Source organism: Chiloscyllium punctatum, chromosome 8 (assembly GCF_047496795.1).
Source record: "Chiloscyllium punctatum isolate Juve2018m chromosome 8, sChiPun1.3, whole genome shotgun sequence".
NCBI classification, from domain to species: domain Eukaryota; kingdom Metazoa; phylum Chordata; class Chondrichthyes; order Orectolobiformes; family Hemiscylliidae; genus Chiloscyllium; species Chiloscyllium punctatum.
Window position 1 is genome coordinate 79,760,182 of NC_092746.1, and position 23,633 is coordinate 79,783,814.

At 39.2% G+C, this 23,633-nt stretch overlaps 1 protein-coding gene across 1 annotated transcript in view; it reads left to right on the forward strand.

Annotated features, from left to right (window-relative positions):
* Positions 1–23,633, forward strand: part of mrc1a (mannose receptor, C type 1a) — a 152,068-nt gene that overhangs the window by 44,106 nt on the left and 84,329 nt on the right. The window contains exons 6-8 of the mRNA XM_072575908.1: positions 675–821; positions 8,012–8,194; positions 14,234–14,391. Of these exons, the coding sequence (XP_072432009.1) occupies positions 675–821; positions 8,012–8,194; positions 14,234–14,391 (488 nt within the window). The remainder of the gene's footprint in view (positions 1–674; positions 822–8,011; positions 8,195–14,233; positions 14,392–23,633) is intronic.

Below are 23,633 nucleotides of genomic sequence, written 5' to 3' on the forward strand. Positions count from 1 at the left end.
TAAAGAACTCAATATTGAGTCTTCTGGGCTGTAGGCTGCCCAAGCAAAAGATGAGATATTGTTCACCAATTTGCGGTTTGGTGGCTGGGTGCCTTTCAGATATTTGGTTCTTAAAGTCTACCATTTAAGAAAGTAAATTTATTTTTATTTTTCTTCTGGAGTTGGGGTCATAGGAAGAGGGAAGAGTGAGGCAAGAATGGGAATTGGTTTACAGAAGCTCACTTTTTCTCATCTGCGGCTCCAGTTGCCCTAAACTGGGGAAAGTTCTTAATGCCATGAATAACTTTAATAAGACTTCCCGATCTTTAAATTCTTTGAAATATGGGCCGAAATTAATTTTCTTTCTTTTCCTACCTATAACTCTGTAAACTTGGATGCAAACCTTTTGTGATTCATGCACAAGAACTTCTAATCCCAATGTCCAGCAGCTTTCTGCAGTCTTTTTCCATTTAAATAATATTGACCTTGTCTATTCTTCCCATTGAAGTGCACAAGCTCATTTTTTTCACATGATAGCCCATTTGTTGAATTTTTGCCTTTTCATTTAACCAGTCTATATCTATCTATGGATTCTTTGCATTGTCCTTACCTCGTGCCTTCTCATCTATGTTTGTGTCATATGCAAACTTGTTGATGGTGCATTAACTTTGTTTTTCTTTCTTTGCAAACTCAAGGATATCCATCATCTGAGCCAGAGCATGCATGCGTGGTTATGAATCCTTCAGTGGGAGCAAAGTGGGAAAACAATGCTTGTTCTCTGAGACTGGGATATATTTGTCAGAATGATATTGGAAACAGAAATTCTTCTAAAGCTGTTGAAGGTTAGTCCTTCTGTGTATAACCATTTAAACTGATACTGTTTGAACACAGAACAACAAATTTCACATGGATAGATGTTTTTACGATCTTGCTTTAATTGAGTTAAGAATTCCTGCTTCTGTTAGTGTATTGGTCGGGAAGCTTTCTATTTAGAACATATAATAGGTTTATCTCGCAAAACCAAACAGAGGTAATTTTTATTAGCATTTTCATATTTCAGCCTGGCATTTCCTCTGCAATGTTATAACCTTGCTGGAAGATTGATGAAGCTACCAAAGAAACAATATAAATGACTGAATAAGAGCATATGCCATTTCTCCTGGAGCTCTACTGATCATCTACCAGTATAACATCAGGAGACTGGGAGATATCAACATCATTATCAATAACTAAACAGAATTTCTCCTCACATAGGTTTATTCATTTTATTCATCCCTGAAGTATGAGTCTCACTGGCAAAGCCAACATTTACTATCCATCCCTAATTAACCTTCAGGAATTGGTAGTTAGCCACTTTATTGAAACATTGCTTAGCACCTTACACCAAGAGTACAATGAAGAAATTACATGATTTTGACCCAACAATTGTGGGGGAATGCTAATTTTGTTTTGGGATGGCACATGGTTTAGTGGGAAACTTGCAAGTGATGACATTCCCATGAGACCACTGCCCTTGTCCACCTAGATTGTAGAAGTCTTGGGTTTGAAAGGTGCTATTGAATGAGCCTTAGCAAGTGGCTGCAGTACATTTTGTAGGTGATATAGCTTGGTGTCATTATGCACTAGTGGCAGAGGGAATGTATAAGAGGAGGAATAAGATGTTGATTGAATGGGATTCTTTGACTTGCATGATGTGAAGCTGTCTAGGTTTTGTTGAAGCTGCATGCTCCAGTAAGTGGAGATTATTCCATCACACTCTTGATTTGCACCTTCTAAATGGTGACTGGACTTTGGGCAAGCAGGAGGTGAATTAATTTTAGCAGAAGTCTCTCTGATCTGGCCTTATGCCCAAATTATTTGAGTGATTGAACTATTTAAGTTTCTGGTCAGTGGTAACATCATAGAATATTGATTGTGTGCTATTAACTCTAATCCTAAACCGATTGGAATAGGTAAAGGGACAGTTGGGAAGTGAGAGATCTTTAAACATGAAATAATGAGAGTTCAGAGACAGTATGCTCCTGTTAGTGTTAAGGGCAAGGCTGGCAGGGTAGGGAATGCTGGATGATTGAAAAAATTGAGGCTCTGGTCAAGAAAAAGGTATATCCAGTGGATCAAGTGAATCCCTTGGAGAATAAGGGCAGTAGGAGTATATACTGAAGAGGGAAATCAAGAGGACAAAAAGGGCAAATAGTGTTAAAGGGATTCTATAAATACATTAAGGGAAAAAGAGAGTGACTAGGAAGAGAATAGGGCCCCTTAAAGATCTAAGTGGCTTTCTATGTATGGAACCACAGGAGATGGGTGAGATACTAAATGAATATTTCACTTCAGCATTTACTGTGGAGAAGGATATGGAAATAAATAGGTATTGAAAAAAGTTCATATTATAGAAGAGGAGATGCTGGATGTCTTAAAATGCATAAAGGTGAATAAATCCTCAGGACCTGATCAGTTGTTTCCCAGAACTTTGTGGGAAGCTCAGAAAGTGATTGCTGGGCCCCTTGCTGAGATATTTGTATGATGGATGGCCACAGGTGAAGTGGCTAATAGAATCTGCAGCTGTAAGAAGTAAAATGTTGTGGTTTGAAATGTTCAGAATTATATAGTGGTCTCAAATTCTATAAACTTATAACAGCTTGCATAAATCATTGCTCCCTCCTGTTGTACAAGCTCAGAATATAATAGAATGTACTCAATGCATGTTGCGCAGCTTTGTATGTCACATCTGTAGCAACCCAGCTCTGCAGAATTTCATTGACTGATATTTAATAATAGATGACATACTTGACTGGTCATAATTTCTACAAATTTGATCTACATATTGATTTTGAAACATTTTTTTTAAAAATTGTACCTCTCAAAATCTATTTTCTTGTGCTTCAGGTACATCTCTCAAATCATAACTACTGATTTTTATTCTTTTTTTTATCACTTTTGGGATATGGATGTTGATAGCTGGGCCAGCATTTATTGCCTGTCCCTAGCTGCCCTTGAAAAAGTGGTGGTGAGCTGCTTTCTTGAACTGCTGCAATCCACTTGCTGCGGGTTGACCCATAATGTCCTTAGGAGGAAATTCCAAATGGACTGAGATACCTCAAGGTGACCTTTCTCAATAGATATTAGAAAAAGATACATTACAAGTAGAAGTGCATTTTGTTTAAATTGATTATAGTTTTCTTGGATATTGTACATAGAATACATCCTTCCTTATTGACTTGATCCATATAGAGGCAGACACTTTATTTATTCAGATTCTCTTTGTTGCAAAACTGACATCATTTTATGTTATTGGTTTATGTTGTTCCTTATTGCTTGAGTTATAGCTTTCCTATGGGATATGTGTCATGTTCTGTTTCCTTTCTCTAGTGCTGAGTATTTCAGGTACCTAGACAACAGACTGACAGAATGGTAAACAAGACACAGAGCCATATTGCTTCACTGAATAGGAGTCCATTTGACCCATCTTAATGGAGCAGGCTGTTTGCTAGAGCACCTCAAACCAAAGCTACACTTGTTCATCTTCCTTAAAAATCTACCTTCTTGTGCTTCAAGTACTCTTTCAATTTTTGTCAAAGCAAACTATAGCTTCGGCCTCAAGCTTAACAAACCAACTGATACTCCAACAACTGACATGTAAAGAAATTTCCCTACCTCTTCATCCTTTTGGTAATGATTTTAAATTGATGATCCCTTATTGTTAAAACTCAAATCCAGGAGTAATTTTAGTTACCCTATCAATGTATTTTCTCCTTTCAATATCTTGATCTCTTCTCATGTCTGCAGTTTGTCTTTTCTGGTATTATCTGAGTCAATCTATATTGTTTATGTTCTATCCTTCCGAAAGTAGGTCACCTATGTTACACAAAGCACTCTAGTTGCAACTTTAGCAATATTTAGAATTGTTGCAAGATCAGCTAGTAATCAACAATTCTGAATTAATTGAGTTTGCTAAGGACAAAGGAAGGAAACAGGAATATAGATAATACAAAGCATGTGATCAACAAATGGAGGCAGGGAATACAAGGCAAGGATTCCCTAATGCTGACTACAACATAAATGTCAATATTTTGGAGTATCTTGGCTCATATCTATATTGAATCACATCCAAGTCATTATAAGTAACCCCTGAATTAGCCACAAGTTCTTTTCTTAAGAAGGGATATGATTTCATTGAAAAGTTCATTGAAGGTTTAACTCAACTGATTCCTAGAATAAAGTGATTGTCTTATGAGGAAATGTTGGAAAGGCTATGCCTGTGTTCAATGGAGTTTTGTTGACTGAAAGGTGACATTATTGAAACATCGTTCCTGAGGGAACTGGATAGGATGGATGCTGAGAAGGTGTTTCTTCTCGTGAGGGAATCTACAACAAAGAACACGCTGTAAAGATTAGGCATCTCCCATTTATGTTGGAGATGGATATGCTTTTTCTTTGCTCAGTGGAATCCTCTTCCCCAGGAGGCTGGCCTGGGTCATTGAATACTGAATATTGAAAGCTGACTTTAGCTGGTGTTTGATCAACAAGAGAAGCAAAAGTTATGGATAGCATACAGGAAAGTGGAGTTGAGGCCACAATCAAATCAGTCATGATCTTATTGAATTTCAGAACAAGCTTGAGGGGCTGAATGGTCTACTCTCCTCCGAGATCCTGCGCTTTTCATTCACATCCTGCTTTTCATCTAAACAGAATACATGGAAACATCTAATTATATGTTATAAATTGTTTTTCTGGGAAGTTCTCCAGCTTGGGAATTCAATAGCATTATATCCATTTGAAGGAGTTCTACTCTAAGTGTCACAATGGCAATTGTGGGTTTGGATTAATTTTGACAAGGTTTAGAGGAATGATGCGATTCCATTGGAAGGGAGCAATGATTTATACAACCTAGCTCTAAACAAAAGAAGGAAGAGCAACAAGCTGCAGAACAAATTACAGAACTATTTTAATGATTTACATATGTCATGTAGGAGCTGAATTATGCTATTCAGGCCATCCTGTCTGCCCTCCCAATGAAATCATGGTTTATCTGATTATCTGTAACTCCACTTTCCTGCCTTTTCCCCAAATCACTTCATACCATTACTGATTAAAAACTTGTCTATCTTGGCCTTCAATATACAAAACTACCCAACAGCCTCAACAGCTCTCCGCTGTAAAGAATTTCACTATCAAGGAATCCTCAAACTTGTATGTGAAAAACTCACACTGAACTGCTTATTGTAACGCCTTCTTCTCTGAGAGAAGAAATTTCCCTTCATTTGGGTCTTAAATAAGTGACGCCTTATTCTGATATTATGGCCTCTGAATCTAGAGTTTCACACAAGGTGAAACATTCTCTGCATTTACTCACTCATGTCCCTTAAAAATCTTGAATGCCACCTCTTATTGTTGCCACTTATTCTTCTAAACTCCAAAGAGAACAGGCCTAACCGATTCAACCTTACATCAAAGAACACTCCCTCCTTACCTGGTGTCAGCATAGAGAATCTTTTTTGGACTATCTCCGATGCCATATATCTTTTCTTGGATAAGAGTCCCAAAACTGTGCATAGTCTTCCAGCAATGGTCCAACTCGTGCCTTGTATAGTTTGATGAAGATTTCCCTATTTTTATACATCATTACCTTTGAAATAAGGTGATTATAAATTGCAGATTCAAAGTATATCACTCATATTGTGGAAATTTGCAAGATTTTGAGATTAAAGATCATTCAAATGACTTTGTGTTTTTCATCAACACTAACAGAGATATTAGTGAGAGCTGTTGTAAAGGGGATCAAATGGCCACACTTCTTTGGAAGTACACAGTGCCATTAAAACTGAGCCCAACTGCATGAATTGCTAAGTTCATGAATTCAGATAATGGCTGTGAATTTGGAGTACCACGATATAATGGCATTCTGTTTTTGCTTATGGCTTCCTTGAGTATCACATTGATGAATAGGCTAGCAATGTCCACTGATCACATGGTCACAGCTTTGCTTTAGGTTCTGTATGGTTTTGGCCTAGTTTGAGGAATCCTCCATCTTGTACGTGAAAAACTCACACAGAACTGTTTATTGTAACTCATTCAACCATTTGGAAAATTCATGTTGTGCAGAACAATCATAGATAAAATGGGATACAAGGGATCTTGTGTGGTCTTAGGCCACCCATTCATATGTGGATACATACATACCATGAGAACAAATCATATTATCTAATTTTTTCATCAGCTTCCATGAGAAACATACATTTGATAGGAGGTTCAGAACAATTCTATCTCTTACATATTTCCAGAAATTGGGATAAGTCATTAAAAGAAAGGAATTGAGGACACATTAATCATACGGTGAAGGCATACAGGCGGTTACTAGTCCAGTAAATTTTTGAGGGCATTAAATAGAAATTAGAACAAATCAAGCACATAATTAATAAAGAAAATCAAGAGAATTAGAATTTTTCTGCGCCTTTCATAATCTTTAGGTGTGCCAGAGCACTTTACTACCCCATATTGATATAGCACCTTTAATATTATAAGTAGTCAATGTTGTAATGTGCTAAATGCAGCAGCTAATCTCATAAACAGGAGTTTGATAAAAAAAAGATAATTTGTACTTAATAATTGATATCAGTTAAAAGATACGTATAAAGCAGGATAGTGGAGAACTATCCTCATTTTCTTCAAAATGGTGATGTTGGACTTTTGTATGCACACCTGAGAGAGCAGACATACCTAAGGTAATGTCTCATGATAACTGGTGAACTTGATTCTGTAATATTGTCTGCAGTTTTGATCATGATCTCAAAATGGATTGGGATAGATTAGAAAGCATTCACAGGAGGAGAACCCAGGGTGATTACAGGCTTTAGGGGACTGTGGTATGAAGAAATGCTCAAGATGCAGAATTAATTTTGACAGAAAAAATGAAAAGGAAACTCAACAAAATCTTCGAGTAAAAATGTATCAACTTGCTGTTTGCAAGCTATTTAATTTGGGTAGTAACTATGGGACTAGAGTGTACATTAATTATACAAGATTACCAAAGTCATGTGCCAATTTTTGGCTTAACTCCTCACCTTTGCAACAGCAACTGGATTTCTGCGAGGCCTTTGAAATATTTAAAAGGTTTCTTTGTTATTAGATAAATACAAGTGTTACTTTTTCTAATAGAATAATCCCTAGTGGTAGGGGAAGGAGCATAAAGGCGATTTTCGATCCAATCCATATGGAGTGGTGACCCACTGTGTCCAAATGGTACAAGTGGAATACATCCCTCCTGAGCTTTTTAATGAAGTGATATTCATTGTTCAACTTCTGTACATAATTCTGTTAAGTTTTGAGAGTACTTGTGTTTAAAAGGAGCCACAGATTTCCCTGCACATTTATGTCCTTACTTTCTTTTTCGTGTTTATTTCCCTACCTTGTAAAAAACCGCTCACCAAAAGTGTCAAATATTTGTGAGTCCCTCCATACTGATTCAGTAAACAGCTGAGATCAATCCATTTCACATTTAAAACTTGAAACTGTCTTGTTTCCTGATAAGTCGATTTCAGAAAGAGATACCCAAGCCAAACCTTTCCCTCCATTGTACTAGAATATTGAGGCCAATAGAATTCCCTAAATACCACTAAATCCAGGACCATCCCATTTAATATAGATTGTGGATCGAAACTGAAATTCAAAATTTAAACTCACTGAATCATTGGAAATCTTTCTCTTTTCTCATAAATCCTGTTCTATCATTAATGTAGAATAAATGCAACCCAACTCTGCAGGTGTTTGTTTGATTGTTTCCACACTTATAGACATTACCGCTGATAGTCTATTCATGTGGGGTCTGTGCTGGCTTATGAATAGTTCCTGTACCCTCAAGGATAAAATCACCTGCTTCATGCCAACACAAAGCAAATTAATAATGTATACAATAAGATCAGTGGTGTGAGTGGCTGACAAAAATATGGATTCAATGAAAGTGCCTTTGAACTCAATGCCTTTGTTGTGCAATGACTTGTGTTGGACTTAAACTAAATTTGAATTTGTCTTTCAGTGAACAATGCACCCATTTCATGCCCAAAGGGATGGCAGTCATATGCAGGTTATTGTTACATCCTATGCAGAGATCGCAAGACATGGCAAAAGTCTTTGGCTGCCTGTCGAAAGGAGGAAGGAGACTTGGTTAGCATTCATAATATTGAAGAACATAGCTTTGTCGTTACCCAGCTTGGATATTGTGAGTACTAAATATTGTAACTTTGATTTTCTACAGCAAGTATATATTTGAGAGGAATTATAAGAAACGATTGCTCCCTTTATTATTTGATGGGCATAAATTGAGAGATTGAGACGTAGATGTCCACAGTATAGAAAAAGATCCTTCAGCCCACAGAAAATGTTCTGGTCAAAAGAAGCACTTACCTATTCTAAACCCATTTTCCCAGCACTTGGCCTATTGCCTTGTACACCTTGGTGTCACAAGTGCACATCTAACAACTTGCTAAATGTTATGGAAGTTTCTGCTTTTGCCATCCTTTCAGCCAGAAAATTCCAGAATCCTATCACCCTCTGGGTGAAAAAGATGTTTACTCATATCCCCTCTCAAATTCCAGCCCCTTATCCTAAAACTATGACCATTGGTCATTGGTCCCTTTAAAAGATCCATCCTGACCATGAGTTGATGTAAATGTTCAGCTATAATCATATTAAATAGGAACGAAATGGACTTCTCTGCTCCTGTTTCCTTTTATCTTATAAGATGATATTTGAACTTCAACTGTTTCATCTTTTCTCTTTTATTCACCGTGACATTTATGCACCTATTGATTTGCTTAATCTCATCATCACCTATAGCTCTGATGCCATTGGGTCCTCTAAAGTGGGCAGCACGGTGGCACAGTGGTTAGCACTGCTGTCTCACAGTGCCTGAGACCCGGGTTCAATTCCTGCCTCAGGCGACTGACTGTGTGGAGTTTGCACGTTCTCCCCGTGTTTGCGTGGGTTTCCTCCCACAATCCAAAGATGTGCAGGTCAGGTGAATTGGCCATGCTAAATTGCCCGTAGTGTTAGGTAAGTGTAAATGTAGGGGTATGGGTGGGTTGCGCTTTGGCGGGTCGGTGTGGACACTTTGGGCCGAAGGGCCTGTTTCCACACTGTAATGTAATCTAATCCAAAAAAATGATTACTGACTCTCACCTTGGCCATTGTGACCATCAATCTCATTGACTTAAATAGATAGATATGGCAGACAAGTCTGGGAGAATGATATGTTACTATCCTTAACCAGTAAGCTTCCGAGCAAGAGCAGCAGCTTGTTAACTTTTGACTGGTGCTTTTCTCAGTGCATTGTAGACTTCGAATTTGAAATACGGCCTTGTGAGAAGCTGCCAGTCAGAGGCTGTAGCCTCAGGTCTGTGAGATTGTCAGTAGCAGCCTCATCATTGGGGATGCGAAAGGGAGTTGAGAAGTTTTATTTCCTTCAGGTTATATGGAGTAGGATTCATAGGAAGAAGGGAATCAGGGCGATTGAAGGAAAAGGCAGGGGTTTTAATTTCAAGGGTCACCCCTGCGGCTTCATTGTGCTCAATTAGCTCCAAGTTGGAGAAAATGGAGGTCTATCCCAAACCTGACAGGATTCTACTTGGGTTCCCAATCAGGAAATGAGTCACTTTTCTTCCCTGCTGAGAAGGCAGGTAAATCTGGCAGATGGTGAATTGTGGTCTTCAGGTGACTGCTAATGAGTTGGGAAAGTCCCAAATGGACCATGAATTAATTGTGGAGGTGGTGAGAAGGAAGCAAATATCTCTCCAGGTCCGGATAATCTTTGATCATGAGTTGAACTGTTGACTACATACCTGCACCATCACTGAGATTGCCTGTTTCCACTCACTCAGCTCTGGTCTGCTTCAGCTCAATGGCTCTATATTTTGCTACCTCTAGACCTGAATGTAATGTTGTTATCCTGGCCAGATTCCCAAATTCTACCCTCTGTATGTAGTTTCCAAACCTCTGCTGTCCAAATACTTTTCACATCAAATTCCATTAATCTATAAGTCCTATGCTTGCTGATCTAAACTGGCTCCAATTTAAGCAGCACCTTGATTGTAAAATTCTCATTTACGTTTCCAAATCCCTCAGCAGTCTCATCCTTCCCATGTTTAAAATGTGCTCCTCTAATTCTAACTTCATGGAATGTTCTGGGGACCTGGGTTTGAATCTTGTAGGACAGTTGGTGGAATTTGAATTCAATAAAGAAAGAAATCTTTAATTAAGAGTCTAATAATAACAATGAAATGACTGTCCAGGAAAAAGCCATTTGGCTCGCTAATGTCTTTTAGGGAAGGAAACTGCCATCCTGACCTGCATGTGACTCCAGACCCACAGCAATGTGGTTGACTCTTAACTGCCCTTTGGGCAATTAGGGATGGATAATAAATACTGGCCGAGCCCCCAGTGCCTACAGTTCGTGAGTGAATTAAGAAATAGGTTAAATGGTTACCATTAGACTCACATTTAACTCCAGATTTTTGTTGAACTCAAATGTCATCATCTGCGAGTTTCCAACTGTCCCCAGAAATTTACAGCTTGGGGCTTTGGATTACTAGGGCAGTAATTACATTAAGCCATCACCTCCCCACCTCAATACAAAAACGTCACTTGCTCATGGTAAAAATCTACATGCAGCATCTTGCACTGCAGCTGGTACATGATCCCTCTAAAAAGGAAACTCCCCCACTCTCCCTTTCTGTCTGTCATGGGCATATTGGAAGAATTTACAGATTGATTATCATCTGCTTGGCCATGTCATGACATGCTTTCCATGGTCATAAAATCCCAGAGTGTAATGTGATACTACCAACTCTTTTGCAATAGTGCATTAGTTGACAGAATGGGCCAACATTGGCATTAGGGACTAGACAGCCTCCTTCTCTGCTACATCATTCGCTGAAAAAGACTCCAATGTCACATGACACCATATTATTTAATTCACTTGCCAGTAGCCACATGCGGCAAATCAGTGCCAAATGTGTGGTGAAATGATTTTCTACATGAAGTCAGAGATTTTAAAACAGATGTCTATGTGGCCAAAGATGGTTGACACAATCCATGGCCATAACAATGATAAGTAGGAAATCCTGCAGTAAAAGCAATCTTGATCATATAAAAACTTGCCTGTTAAGGCAAGTGATAATGCAATCCCCACTGAAGTAAGTGAAAGCATATTTTAGATGCTACATTGCAGTCAGATGCTGCGCAGTGATTAGTTGCTTCGAAAGATATTCTTCGATAGAGCAGCTATCTCACTGCAGCACATCATTGTGGGTGGCACGGTGGCTCAGTGGTTAACACTGCTACCTCAAAGTGCCAAGGACATAGGTTTAGTTCCAGCCTTGGGTGACTCTCTGTGTGGAATTTGCACATTATCTCTCTGTCTAAGTGGATTTCCACAGGGAGCTCTGGTGTCCTTCCAAAGTACAAAGATGTGTAGGTTAGGTGGATTGGCCATGCTAGATTAGACTGCTGCTGGAAAAGCACAATAGGTCAGGCAGCATGTGAGGAGCAAGAAAATCGACGTTTCGGGCAATCCCTTCAAGATTTTCCCACTCCTCAGATGCTTCCTGACCTGCTTTTCCAGCACCATTCTAATCTAGACTCTGATTTCTAGCATCTGCAGTCCTCACTTTTGCATTGCTGGATTGGCCATGCTAGATTGTCCAGAATGTGTAGGTGGATTGACCATGGGAAATGCAGGGTTATTGGGATGGGGTGGGTCTAGGTGGGATGCTTTTTGGAGGGTCAGTGTGGATTTGATGGGCTGAATGGCCTGCTTCCACACTATAGGGATTCTATGATTCTACCTTTATTCCTGACATTAAATCCCAATTCACCTTTGGGAGATTGCTACTGGATTCACCCCACCTTTTGCAGATATTTTGCATCGTATGACCAAGGTTTGAAGGGCATCTGAATCTATTGGCCAGTCCTACACTAGACAGACAATAAAACCCTACTGGGATCTAAAATGGCAGCGATACCAGACAAAGATGCCTAGCAAAGCCAAAAGACATGAGACTGTAATAAGGGGAGGTAGGGCACAACATTGCAATCACCTTCAGGAAGACCCATGAATGTTATCTGTTAATAATGCTCAGAGTCTTTGTGTATCGTTCCCTCTTAGCATCTTTGGACTTTGACAATAGTAGCTAGCTTTCTGTTCACGTGGACATCAAAGAAGTCACAAATATATTAATCAATAAGTTTAACGTTATATTTACTGTTGATGATCCATGGCAACACTGAGATGGCAAAACACCTCTGCAATATGCTGGTTTACCCAGAGTTCAGGAGGTTTTCTATGCACCAGCATTGTATTTGTACCAATGTGTACCATTGTCTCCTATGGCAGGATTTTAGTCTATCAATATGTCACTGATATGCAACCACTACACAAAACCATACAGTAAAAGCCTACAACTCAGAACATCAAAGACACCTTTAGGTTAAAGGCAATCACTATGGTCTTGAACAGGAAGGAAGAATGGAAGGACAGTACCTTGAATTCTACAGCACACATTTGTGGTCGTCACATGCAGAAACTAAGTGCAAATAGCCAGAATGATTATTGAACGTATAATTTGGCTCTGTCTTTGATGTCTTGACTATTCAGGGATTGGCTGAATAAATATGTGCCAACATCTTAAAATGCAATTCATACAAACCATTTCTTGAATAATAGTAGCTGATGCATGTTTCACATTTCATGCTGTGAATAAACCTTACTGCATGATGAGAAAAGTTGTGGCACAGGAAGAGTGTGAAGAACAAGTTCTGTACCACTGATGCACATGGAAAACCAATGAAGCAAGCACTAATTCAAAATGACAGGCAATGATTACCACAGCAAAACCATTTCTTAAAGCTATATGTCATGTGTAAAGTAATTGTACCTGTTCATGATTCACTCATTTATCTACTCCTCAATAGATTCTTACATGTCGAGGTCAGTATTCATAGCTCATTAAACATGCAATTGTACTTAACATACACTTAACAGATAATACTCATGACCAAGCTACTGAACCATGACATGGATAGATTGAGAACTTAAACTTAGCTCAGCACATATGTCAGTCAGACCTTTGTCAAATATAAGTGCCATTTAGTACTTGCCATTTTGAATACATTTCTTTCACCTCTGTCATTTTAGCTGTCTTGGATTGGTCGGAGCTACAATTCACAGCTAGTTGTCAGGATCCCCGCTTGCTGTTTCATTGGGTGATCTGTGATGCAAGATTTAAAAAGCACATTTTATTGCAGTTCTAGAAAGTTCTATAGTGGAGGAGGAATGAGCCAATGCATGTAGTGATTCTCAAAGGCACTAGTTTGTCCTTAGAACATCACCAACTGTTTTAAGCTTTTAACATTTGACTTGAAAGTGAATGATCAAAAGTTTCTTTCAACAGAAATATTTGGTAAAGCAGGATATTCCACTGAATTGTTTTTAGGGTCTTTATGCTTTTTGGAAATTTTCAGGTGTTCTCAGTTTCTTACTGAGCCCATGTATTTCACTCTGTCAGAGAGGTGTCAATGTTTTTGTCCTTTGGTCTGTTGACAAGGCCCAGAGGAACTCACTTTACAGACTTCCTTGCTGAGCTGTTTGCCTCAATCTAATGTTGGAAATCCAAACATGACCCTGCAGTTATATTCTGGCCCAATGAGGTTGTTGGCAGAGAGCTGTAGCAAGAAAGACTGCTTTTAATGCTTGGAATCACAATAGGGGAGTTTGGGAAGATAGGAGGAGGTGCAATGAATTTAAAACAGTGCTGCAAAAACTCTGGCTTTGACAACATCTGTGAAGGGGGAAATAGAGTTAATGTTCGGGGTACGCTGTGGGCTCCACCATCAAAATGATGTTACAGCATCGTTAGCCAGTAACTATGGTTGCTACCGATCTTTTGCTCTATTAGGGGCCAGGTGGAGATCACAGCTCGAATAATTTTTAAAGAAATCCCTGCAATGGGATTTTTACCTTGAATAAGTATGTTAGGAGAAAGAATGGAAAAGCAGAAATATCTTATCCAGCCTTCCTAAAATCTCATTGAGGGCCTGCATTCTTTTTACAGACAGATTCATGCAGATATGTGTAACACCAGGGCAACCCACGCAGGAAGGACACCTGTCAGAGTTTCCTGCTCTTTTTACCAGAGGATGCCAGTTCCTTAAATGCTTCTATTCTAAGATTTTTTTAAAAAAGCTGTTTGTGTATTTCTTGCAGTAGCCAATGATGAACTATGGCTTGGGATGAATGACCTCAAGACACAAATGCTGTTTGAATGGACAGATGGATCCCCAGTGACCTTCACTGCCTGGCTGCATAATGAACCCAGCCACTTTGATAATAAGCGAGAGGACTGTGTCGTCATGAGGACAAAGGTTATAATAAATCTACTCATTCAGCAAATTATAGTGAGACCATGTTTTGCATGTCTTGATGTATAATAAGTGAAGGATACTTTATTTTTAAAAATGTGATAAAGGCTAAGATACATAGTAGAGGAACCAGACTTGGACAAGAGAAGGGGCACTTTGCCAGTCATTTCAAAAAAGACCAGTTTAAAATTCTCTTAAAGTAGAATGCAGGGCACAATTCATTTTAATTGGGACTCTGGCTGTGTGCTAAATTAGCAGTGATTGTTTTCAGTTCAAGTGGATTACTTTCCAGGTCAGTTGAATGATCTTATTAAAATCAATGACCGATTCTACAATAAAAGGCCCTGAATTTCCTTTGTGGGTTCTTCCAGATCCATGCTATAGCTCCAGCAGCATCCACTTGAAAACATCCAAGTCTCAGCAGTGCCAAAGTTCTTGTGTAATCTCAAAGGGGTGAAACATTGACTACCACATCCCAAGTGCCACCCGACTCTTAAGGCAACTAGTGTCAATGGTGAACAGAGTATAAGATGTTTTCATCTGCATGTATCTGCCATTTCAATTTAGTAAAGACCCATATAATATATTTATGAGATGGGTTTGTATCCTATCCTTTCCCTGTGATCTTTCTGCCCTCTTGGTCTAGAATGTCTAACAGCATAATGCAAGGTCTGAAACAAAAACAAATTACTGAAGAAATTCAGCAGATCTGGGAGTATTTCTGAAGCAGGTCACCTGACGCAAAACATTAACTCTGCTTTCTCTTCACAGAATGCGGTCAGACCTGCTGACTTTATCTGGTTTTGTTTTGGATTTCCAGCATCTGCTTTTTTTTTGTTTGATTTTAATGCAAGGTTTGGCCTTTTGTTTTGTTATGCGTAAACTACACCCTCAATGTTGATAACGTTTGTGAGAATAAGTTCCTCCTCTCTCAGTTGACTTGCTGTCACTGGGGGATCTCTTATGCCCAATACAATTCCGTCTTTAATCAGATCACCTTATATTTACACAAATTCAAAGGATTCTGAGAACGGTGTTAATACAGTCAGGATGTCTTCTTGGAGAATATGATCTCCAAACTAAACTCGAATGTAAGACCAGTTCAACATCTGCCAAGGAAAGTTCCAGCTGCCCTGAGAATAGACTGAGAGACAAGGTAGAACAGCTGGACAAGAGAAAAAAAGCATGAAAAATTAACTCAGGTTATCTGTTGAAGACATATTCAAATTTGTAAGACATGAGAGATGAAACCCTTACAGTTTTCCTCCATTTAATCATTTTCTGTGAATATGAAATTCCATTTGAGATTTTTCTGCTAGATGTTCTGGAGAGAGAAACAGAGAGAGAGAGAGAGACAGAGAGAGAGAGAGACTTTGCTTCATTTATACACATTCTGCTTGACCCTTTTTCAGCTGAAAACATTGGTTATATGAAGATATAGGCTGTGGCAATGTGACCTGCAAAAATGACAAAACAGGGTTTAGGACAGAACATCAGTGTTATTAATTTAATGCTAAATGGCATTTCTATCAAATAGCTGGCTAGAATTCTAGACTGTGAGGCATGACCAGCTGAAAAGTGTTCAATGTTTTTTACATTTTGAAAAGTCTTGTTCAAATTGAGTGGCACTTGTATTCATTGTTTAGTCTTTAAGGATCAGGCTCATTCTGATGGAGGGATCTTGAGGGGACTTGATGGGTGTAAATCAGGAGGATGTTTCCTCTTGTTCAAGAGTTCAAGAATGAGCTGTCTCTTTAAAACAAAGATTATGAGAATTGTTTTTGCTAAGAGGATTATTTGAGTGTAGACTTCTCTTCCCCAGAAAGCAGTATTGGCTGAATCTGTAAATCTTATCAAGGCTGAGTTAATTTTGATAGAAGAGGGAGTAAGTAGTTATGGATCAGAAAGGAAATTGAACAATGAGTCAACTACCAGATCAAACACGATCTTATTGGCTGGTGGAACAGATTCGAAGGACCAAAAGCCTACTCTCATTCGTACAGTCTATGTTTTTTTATGGATGTGAGCATTACCAGCATATTTGTCATTTATTGCCCAACCTTAGATTTCCGAATAAGGCAACTTTTGGTGAACTGAATAACTTGCAGTGCCATTTGGGAGTACAGTTAAATGGGGATAGAGTTACAGTTGCTATATCATGTTTAGATGGCATGTTTCCTTCCCTAAAGAATATTAAAGAACCCATTGGAGCTTTAATGATCATTGAATAGTTTGGTGTCACTTTCCCTTTCACTTATGTCACATGTTAAATTTTCAATTTAGGGTCAGGAATCTAAGCCTCAGATAAATTTTAGGGTCCACAGTATGTAAAGCAAGCACAGCACCCAATTAATGGCATTGAGTGTTATCAGGACAGGGAAGCTGCCTGCTGAATATTAACAGCAAATCTGATGTCAATCTGAATGGGGCCTTGTGACTACTTTACAGAAGAGACCAAACAACACCTCAGAGCCTCACTCCAGCATGTAAGTGGGAAAATGGTCAATGAAATATATTGCTCCTGATCTGGGTTAGATACCCCTACCTTCCACATGTTTTAGTCAAAAAAATAATAATTCCTCCTCACATTGAATCTGACAGCTGTGCACTAATGTTACACAGCAGACTATTTGGATTCGGTAATTTTCATTACTGATTAACAATAACTCTCTTGCCATCCCTGGTATGCTAATAAATTCTTCAAGGTACTTGAAAGATTGATGAATTCCTGATTCCACTTGCCTCACCCTCATGTTGAAAATGTGTGTCCTGGTGGTACAGGAGCACTGACACATGAACTGGGAGCACTGATTTCAAAATGTATTGGGCTGTCCATCGGCAACTGAAAACCCTAGTTTGTGTTTTCACTTGAAAATATTTTAACTGCATTCAAATTCTCAAACTTGCTATGTGACAGTTCAACTGAGGCTATCAAATTATTAATCTGGTAAAGCCAATATAAATCCAAGCTAGAACAATGTGTGATTTGGAGGGCAGAGAAAATTTGCATCAAAATCTCTGACAAGGAACGCAGGCATTTGGACTCAAATAAATCTAGGTTACCATGGGCAATGGGTTGGGATCACACAGAAAGTTGACAGAGACAGATTTCGGGGTTATTGAGAGAGATTTACAACACAGATCGGAATGAAACATTAGAGAATCTTGGCTAGAGAGCTACAGAAAGTTGATGTGGGAAATACTGAAGAAGGAAAAAAATTTAAATATGTTTCCACACAATCTAAACCCATACATGAAAGATAAATATTACTTACCCAATAACATGTCAATGCATATTTGCAACAGGAGATGGAGCTGGAGGCAAAAGGAGGCAGCATGAATTCAGAACCAAATGTAACTCTTAAATACCTAAGTTGCAAACCATATCTTGTAGTCAACTGGGATAGGAAGCAAGGGGGCCCAAAGAAAAAGCAAAACTATTCATGATCAGATGGACCAATGGGCTAAGGAGTGGCAGATGGAGTTTCACTTAGATAAATGCAAGGTGCTGCATTTTGGAAAATAACAGGAATGAAACAGTACAATAATCGGAGCTGGGCTTACACATTTAATGGTCAGGTCCTAGGGGGTGTTGCTGAACAAAGAGGCCTTGGAGTGCAGGTTCATAGTTCATTGAAAGTAGAATCACAGATAGATAGGCTAGTGAAGAAGGTGTTTGGTATGCTTTCCTTTGTTGGTCAGAGCATTGAGTATAGGAGTTGAGAGGTCATTTTGCTGCTGTACAGGACATTGATTTGGCCACTTTTGAAATATTATGTGCAATTCTGGTCACCTTCCTATGGGAAGGATGTGATGAACCTTGAAAAGATTCAGAAAACATTTACAGGACTGTTGCCAGGGTTGGAGGATTTGAGCTGTAGGGAGAGGCTGAATGGGCTGGGGTTGTTTTCCCTGGAGTGTTGGAGGCTGAGAGGCAATGATATAGAGGCTTATAAAATCATGAGGGGGCAATGGAGAGGGTAAATAGACAAGGTCCCCTATGGGGAAGCCCAGAACTAGAGGGCATAGGTTTAGGTTGAGAGGGGAAAGATATAAAAGGGACCTAAGGGACAACATTTTCACACAGACGGTGGTGCGTATATGGAATGAGTTGCCAGAGGAAGTGGTGGAGGCTGGTTCAATTACAGCATTTAAAAGACATCAAGATGGTTAAATGAATAGGAAGTGTTTAGAAGGATAGGGGCCAAGTGCTGGCAAATGGGACTAGATTAGGTTGGGATATCTGGTCGGCTGGATGAATTGGACTGAAGGGTCTGTTTCCATGCTGTAAATCTCTATGACTCTATGACTTTATTTAAAACTAATAATTAATGTTTGGATGTCCAGGGGTCTGGAACCTGACAAATGTAAGATCCAGCAGGCAAAATGGACAAGTTATTTTAAATAAGTTTAAAATCACGTCACAAAAGTTACTAATACATTGAAACAAATAAGTGGCAAAACAATCAGAAAGGAAATAGGATTTTTTTTAACGTGGTGAGTTGTTCTGATCTGGACTGCACTAACTGAAAGTACAGTGAAAGCAGGTTATGGGGGCGATGATTTAGGGAGTGGGATTAATTGGGTGGCTCTGACTGGTCTCCTGCGCTGTTTCATTCCATGACCCTGTTATTTTTCATCATAAATCTTTGCTAGTATTAGTACTTCCAGTTGAAACCAGGTTGAATGTTATTGGGATGAACTCCTCACTCTTTGCAAAGGTCCAAGATGTCGTTTGTCGTTGAACCAACAATTCAGGATCCAAGGTGTCCTGCTTGGGTATAGCCTGAGGGTGAGTGGGGAAAGATATAAAAGAGACCTGGGGGGCAACTGTTTCACACAGAGGGTGGTACGTGTATGGAATGAGCTGCCAGAGGAAGTGGTGGAGGCTGGTACAATTGCAACATTTAAGAAGCATTTGGATGGGTATATGAGTAGGAAGGGTTTAGAGGGATATGGGCCAGGTGCTGGCAGGTGAGACTAGATTGGGTTGGGATATCAGGTCAGCATGGACGGGTTGGACCGAAGGGTCTGTTTACATGCTGTACATCTCTATGACTCTATGATAAGATCTAGAATATCTGTGACAAAGTAAACAAATTCCAATGACAGAATTTTATTTGAATCAGTGTTCTATTATATCCAGGTCAGAATATGAGCATAGTTTTCACATATTTGTACAGACAACAGGCACATTTCATGGCAAAGAAAGATCATTATCATCTGGAATATATTGTTCACTGTTCTGGAAAGTTAATGTATGAACAATGTGCTTTATCTTGGAGCAACTGGCCCTTCTGAATGTTTGGATTAGTGGTGCTGGAAGAGCACAGCAGTTCAGGCAGCATCCAAAGAGCAGCGAAATCAACGTTTCGGGCAAAAGCCCTTCATCAGGAATAATCCAATATTTGGTTTTCAGCATCTGCAGTCATTGTTTTTACCTTCTAAATGTTTGTTTCTCCAGCTCCATGAAATAAGCATATTCCACTTTTTAAAAACTAGCCTGGGAATGTATAGGATTGGGAAAGGCCAGTGTATTTAGTCAGAGGAAAAGTAAAATGTCTAGCATTCTTTTTCTTAAAATGAAATTTGACACTGTGATATATGCAGAAAATAAATACCATTAGCAATTACAGCAAAAACAAAACCAAACAGACAAACAGACAGACAGACAGACAGACACACACACAGACACACACACATATTGTGCATATAAATTGTGCATCATCAGCTATGACGGATACTATAACTAGTCTTTACAAAGGATAATAGATGACAGCATTATGCCAGTCAAAATTGGTTGTATTTCCTTGCCCCTGCATGCCACTTGCACGAATGTACTGTCACCTTTGCATAATGATCAAGTAGGCAGTTATGTGTAGGCCTTAAGCAATTGATCTTTGTACTATGTACTGCAGCCTAGCTTTCACTCTTCAGAAAAGAAGGAAATAATAACGATGGAGAACAAGGAAATGACAGAGGAGTTGAATAAGTACTTTACATCAATCTTCGGGTTGGTGAGGATTTGCTGCCGATTAACCACTGCCAGTTCACCACCAGTGTTTCTCCACTGGGGTCATTTGACCTCCGGAGACTATTCACCACCGGAAAGGTATATATGTACTGATTGTTTTCCCTCCCGCCTGTTCTTTCATACTTCTCAGTCCCCTTTATTTATACAACAACATAATACATATTGATAAAAAAAAGTGAAATAAATATCATTTTATTGGTTTATACATAAAAATGAGTTACAAACACTTGCGGTGGCGAAGCATCCTCAGCGGCCAATGGGCGATGGCGAAGTGTCCTTGGCAGTGAAAGGGCAGTGGCTAATTGGCGGCGGCGAATGGTCCCATCCCGCAATCTTCATGGTAGTTGACATTAACAGCATTCTAAAATTAGTAAAATTTCAAGGGGCAAATGGAGGAGAATAAATAAATATAATAATCACTCCAGAAAAAGTGCCAGAGAAACTAATGGATCTAAAGTGTCCTAGTGTCCTCAAAATCCTCTGGAACTGATGGGATTATCCTAGAATTTTAAAGGAATTGGCGACAGTGATAGCAGATATACTTGTAGTAATGTTCCAGGAATCCTTAGATTCTGGAAAAGTCTCAGAGAATTGGAAAACTGACAACATAACATGTTTAGTTAAAAAGGACAGGAGACAAAAATTAAGGTATCTATAGGTCAATTACTCAATATCAGTTATTGGGAAAATGTTAAGTCTATTAGATAAAAGTAATGTTGACATAGTCCTAGAGGACCCTGTAGCACAGCTCTCCCATGAGAGAAAGAGACAATTGGTGGTGCTTTAATCTGAGGGTTACCATGTATGAGATGAAGGGAGGGGTTGAGAAGGAGAGTCCTTCATAGTAACCTCGGCCAGTGGGGGAATTGAGCCCATGTTTATTTGCTATACAACCATCAAAGATGTCTACCGCTCCAGTCCCCATTCGCATTTTGGAAAATCACTTCACAACACTATGCTCCTCTTCCTGGCTTACAAGCAGAAATTGAATAATGAGGACCCAGTACAAAGAGTAGTGCAGTGTTGATCTTTGGCATGGTGGCTCAGTGGTTAGCACTGCTGCCTCACATCACCAGTCATCCGGGTTGGACTCCCCCCTCGGGCAACGTTTTGTGTGGAGTGTGCACATTCTCCCCGTGTCTGCATGGGTTACTTCTGGGTGCTCCAGTTTCCTCCCACAATCCAAAGATGTGCAGGTCAGGTGAATTAGCCATGCAAAATTGCCCATAATGTTAGATGCATTAGCCAGAGGTAAATACAGGGTAGGGGAATGGGTCTGGGTGGGTTACTGTTCGGATAATAGATGTGGACTTGTTGGGCCGAAGGGCCTGTTTTTATACTGTAGATAATCTCATCTAACAGCTTTTATGGGACTACTTAGAGTGGATTGGTCCATATTCAAGAACTCAGCGGCCAACCTAAGCGAGCATGTTACCATCGTCACAGACTTCATTAGTAAGTGTGTAGAAGATTGCATGCTGAGGAAGTTAACCTGAATGTTCCCCAACCAGAAACCATGGATAAACCAGGATATCCACTCCTTACTGAAGCATAGGCCTGAGGCATACAAGTCAAACAATCCTGACCTTTACAAGAAATCCAGATAAGACCTTCATAAGGCTATCAGAGATGCCAAGAGGGCAATACCAAACTAAGTTTGAGACTTACACTAACCCCATGGATACCCATCATTTGGGGCCAGGTTTACACAACATAACAGGCTACAAAGTGAAGTTGAACCAAATCATGGACAACAGTAGATCCACATCCAAAAAGGTTCAATACATTCTACTCTTGCTTTGAACAGAAGGTCAGTGAAAAGATGTCACCTTTCCTAAAAACCTGGATGCACCTGTACCCAAGGTCACTACCGCAGATGGTAGATAGGCCTTCTTAAGAGTGAACACATGGAAAGCCACTGGCCTGGATGGAGTCCCCGGCCGCGTACTCCGATTTTGTGCAGACTAGCTTTAACCTCTCCTTACTATGGTCTGAAGTCCCCGTCTGCTTCAAGAAGACCACCATCAAATGTTAGATGCTATTATTATTATAATGGACACTTAGGCAATTTCAAGATAATCAGGCAGAATTAATGTGGTCTTGTGAAAGGGAATTTATGTTTATTCAATCTAATGGATTCTTTGACAAAGAATGTTCTATGGATAAAAGGAAACCAGTGAATGTACTGTACTTAGAATCACAGAAGAAATTTGATAAAATGGTAAATCAAAGGTTCTTGCTGGAAATAAAATTTCTTGGTATAGATGATAGTATATTAGCATGGATCACATTTTGGCTGGCTAATAGAAGCAGGGAGTCAGCATGAATGCTTCTTTTATAGGTTGTCAAGACTTGGTGTTGTATCACAGGAATCAGGGCTGGGACCTCAACTGTTTAAAACTTATATAAATGACTTTGACTAAAGAATGGAAGGTATATTTGCCAAGTTTGCTGATGACACAAAAGTAGGAAGGAAAGTAAGCTGTGGAGAGGAAAGAAGAATGCCACTGAGAGATAGAAATAGGTTAAATGAATGAGCAAATATGATGTGGGATAAGTGGAATTGTTCATTTCAGCATGAAGAATAAAGAACAAAGTATTTTATCGAAATGGTGAGAGATTGCAGAGGCATAAGATGCAGAGGAATCTTGATGTCTTAGTACTTGAATCACAAAAGGTTAGTATGCAGGTAGGCCATGCTTCAGTAACACTGGCCCCTGGTGAAACGATATCTGAATATCACATAGAATGTTGGTCACCTTTTTTTAAGGAAGGATGTAAATATGTTGGAAGCAGTTCACAATAGATTTACCAGTGTAATACTTGGTGTGGACAGTTTATGAGGAAAGGGTGGACATACTATGTTTGAATGTATTGGAGTCCAGAAGATTAAGGGGTGCCTTGATTAAAATATATATGATGCTGAAAGTTCTTGACAGATCAGGTACAGAGATAATGTTTCTCATTATTCCAAGTATTACACTGGTAAACCTATTGTGAACTGCTTCCAACATATTTACATCCTTCCTTAAAAAAAGGTGACCAACATTCTATGTGGTACTCAGGTATCATTTCACCAGGGGCCAGTATTACTGAAGCATGGCCTACCTGCATACTAACCTTTTGTGATTCAAGTACTAAGACACCAAGATTCCTCTGCATCTTATGCCTCTGCAATCTCTCACCATTTAGATAAAATAATTTTTTCTTT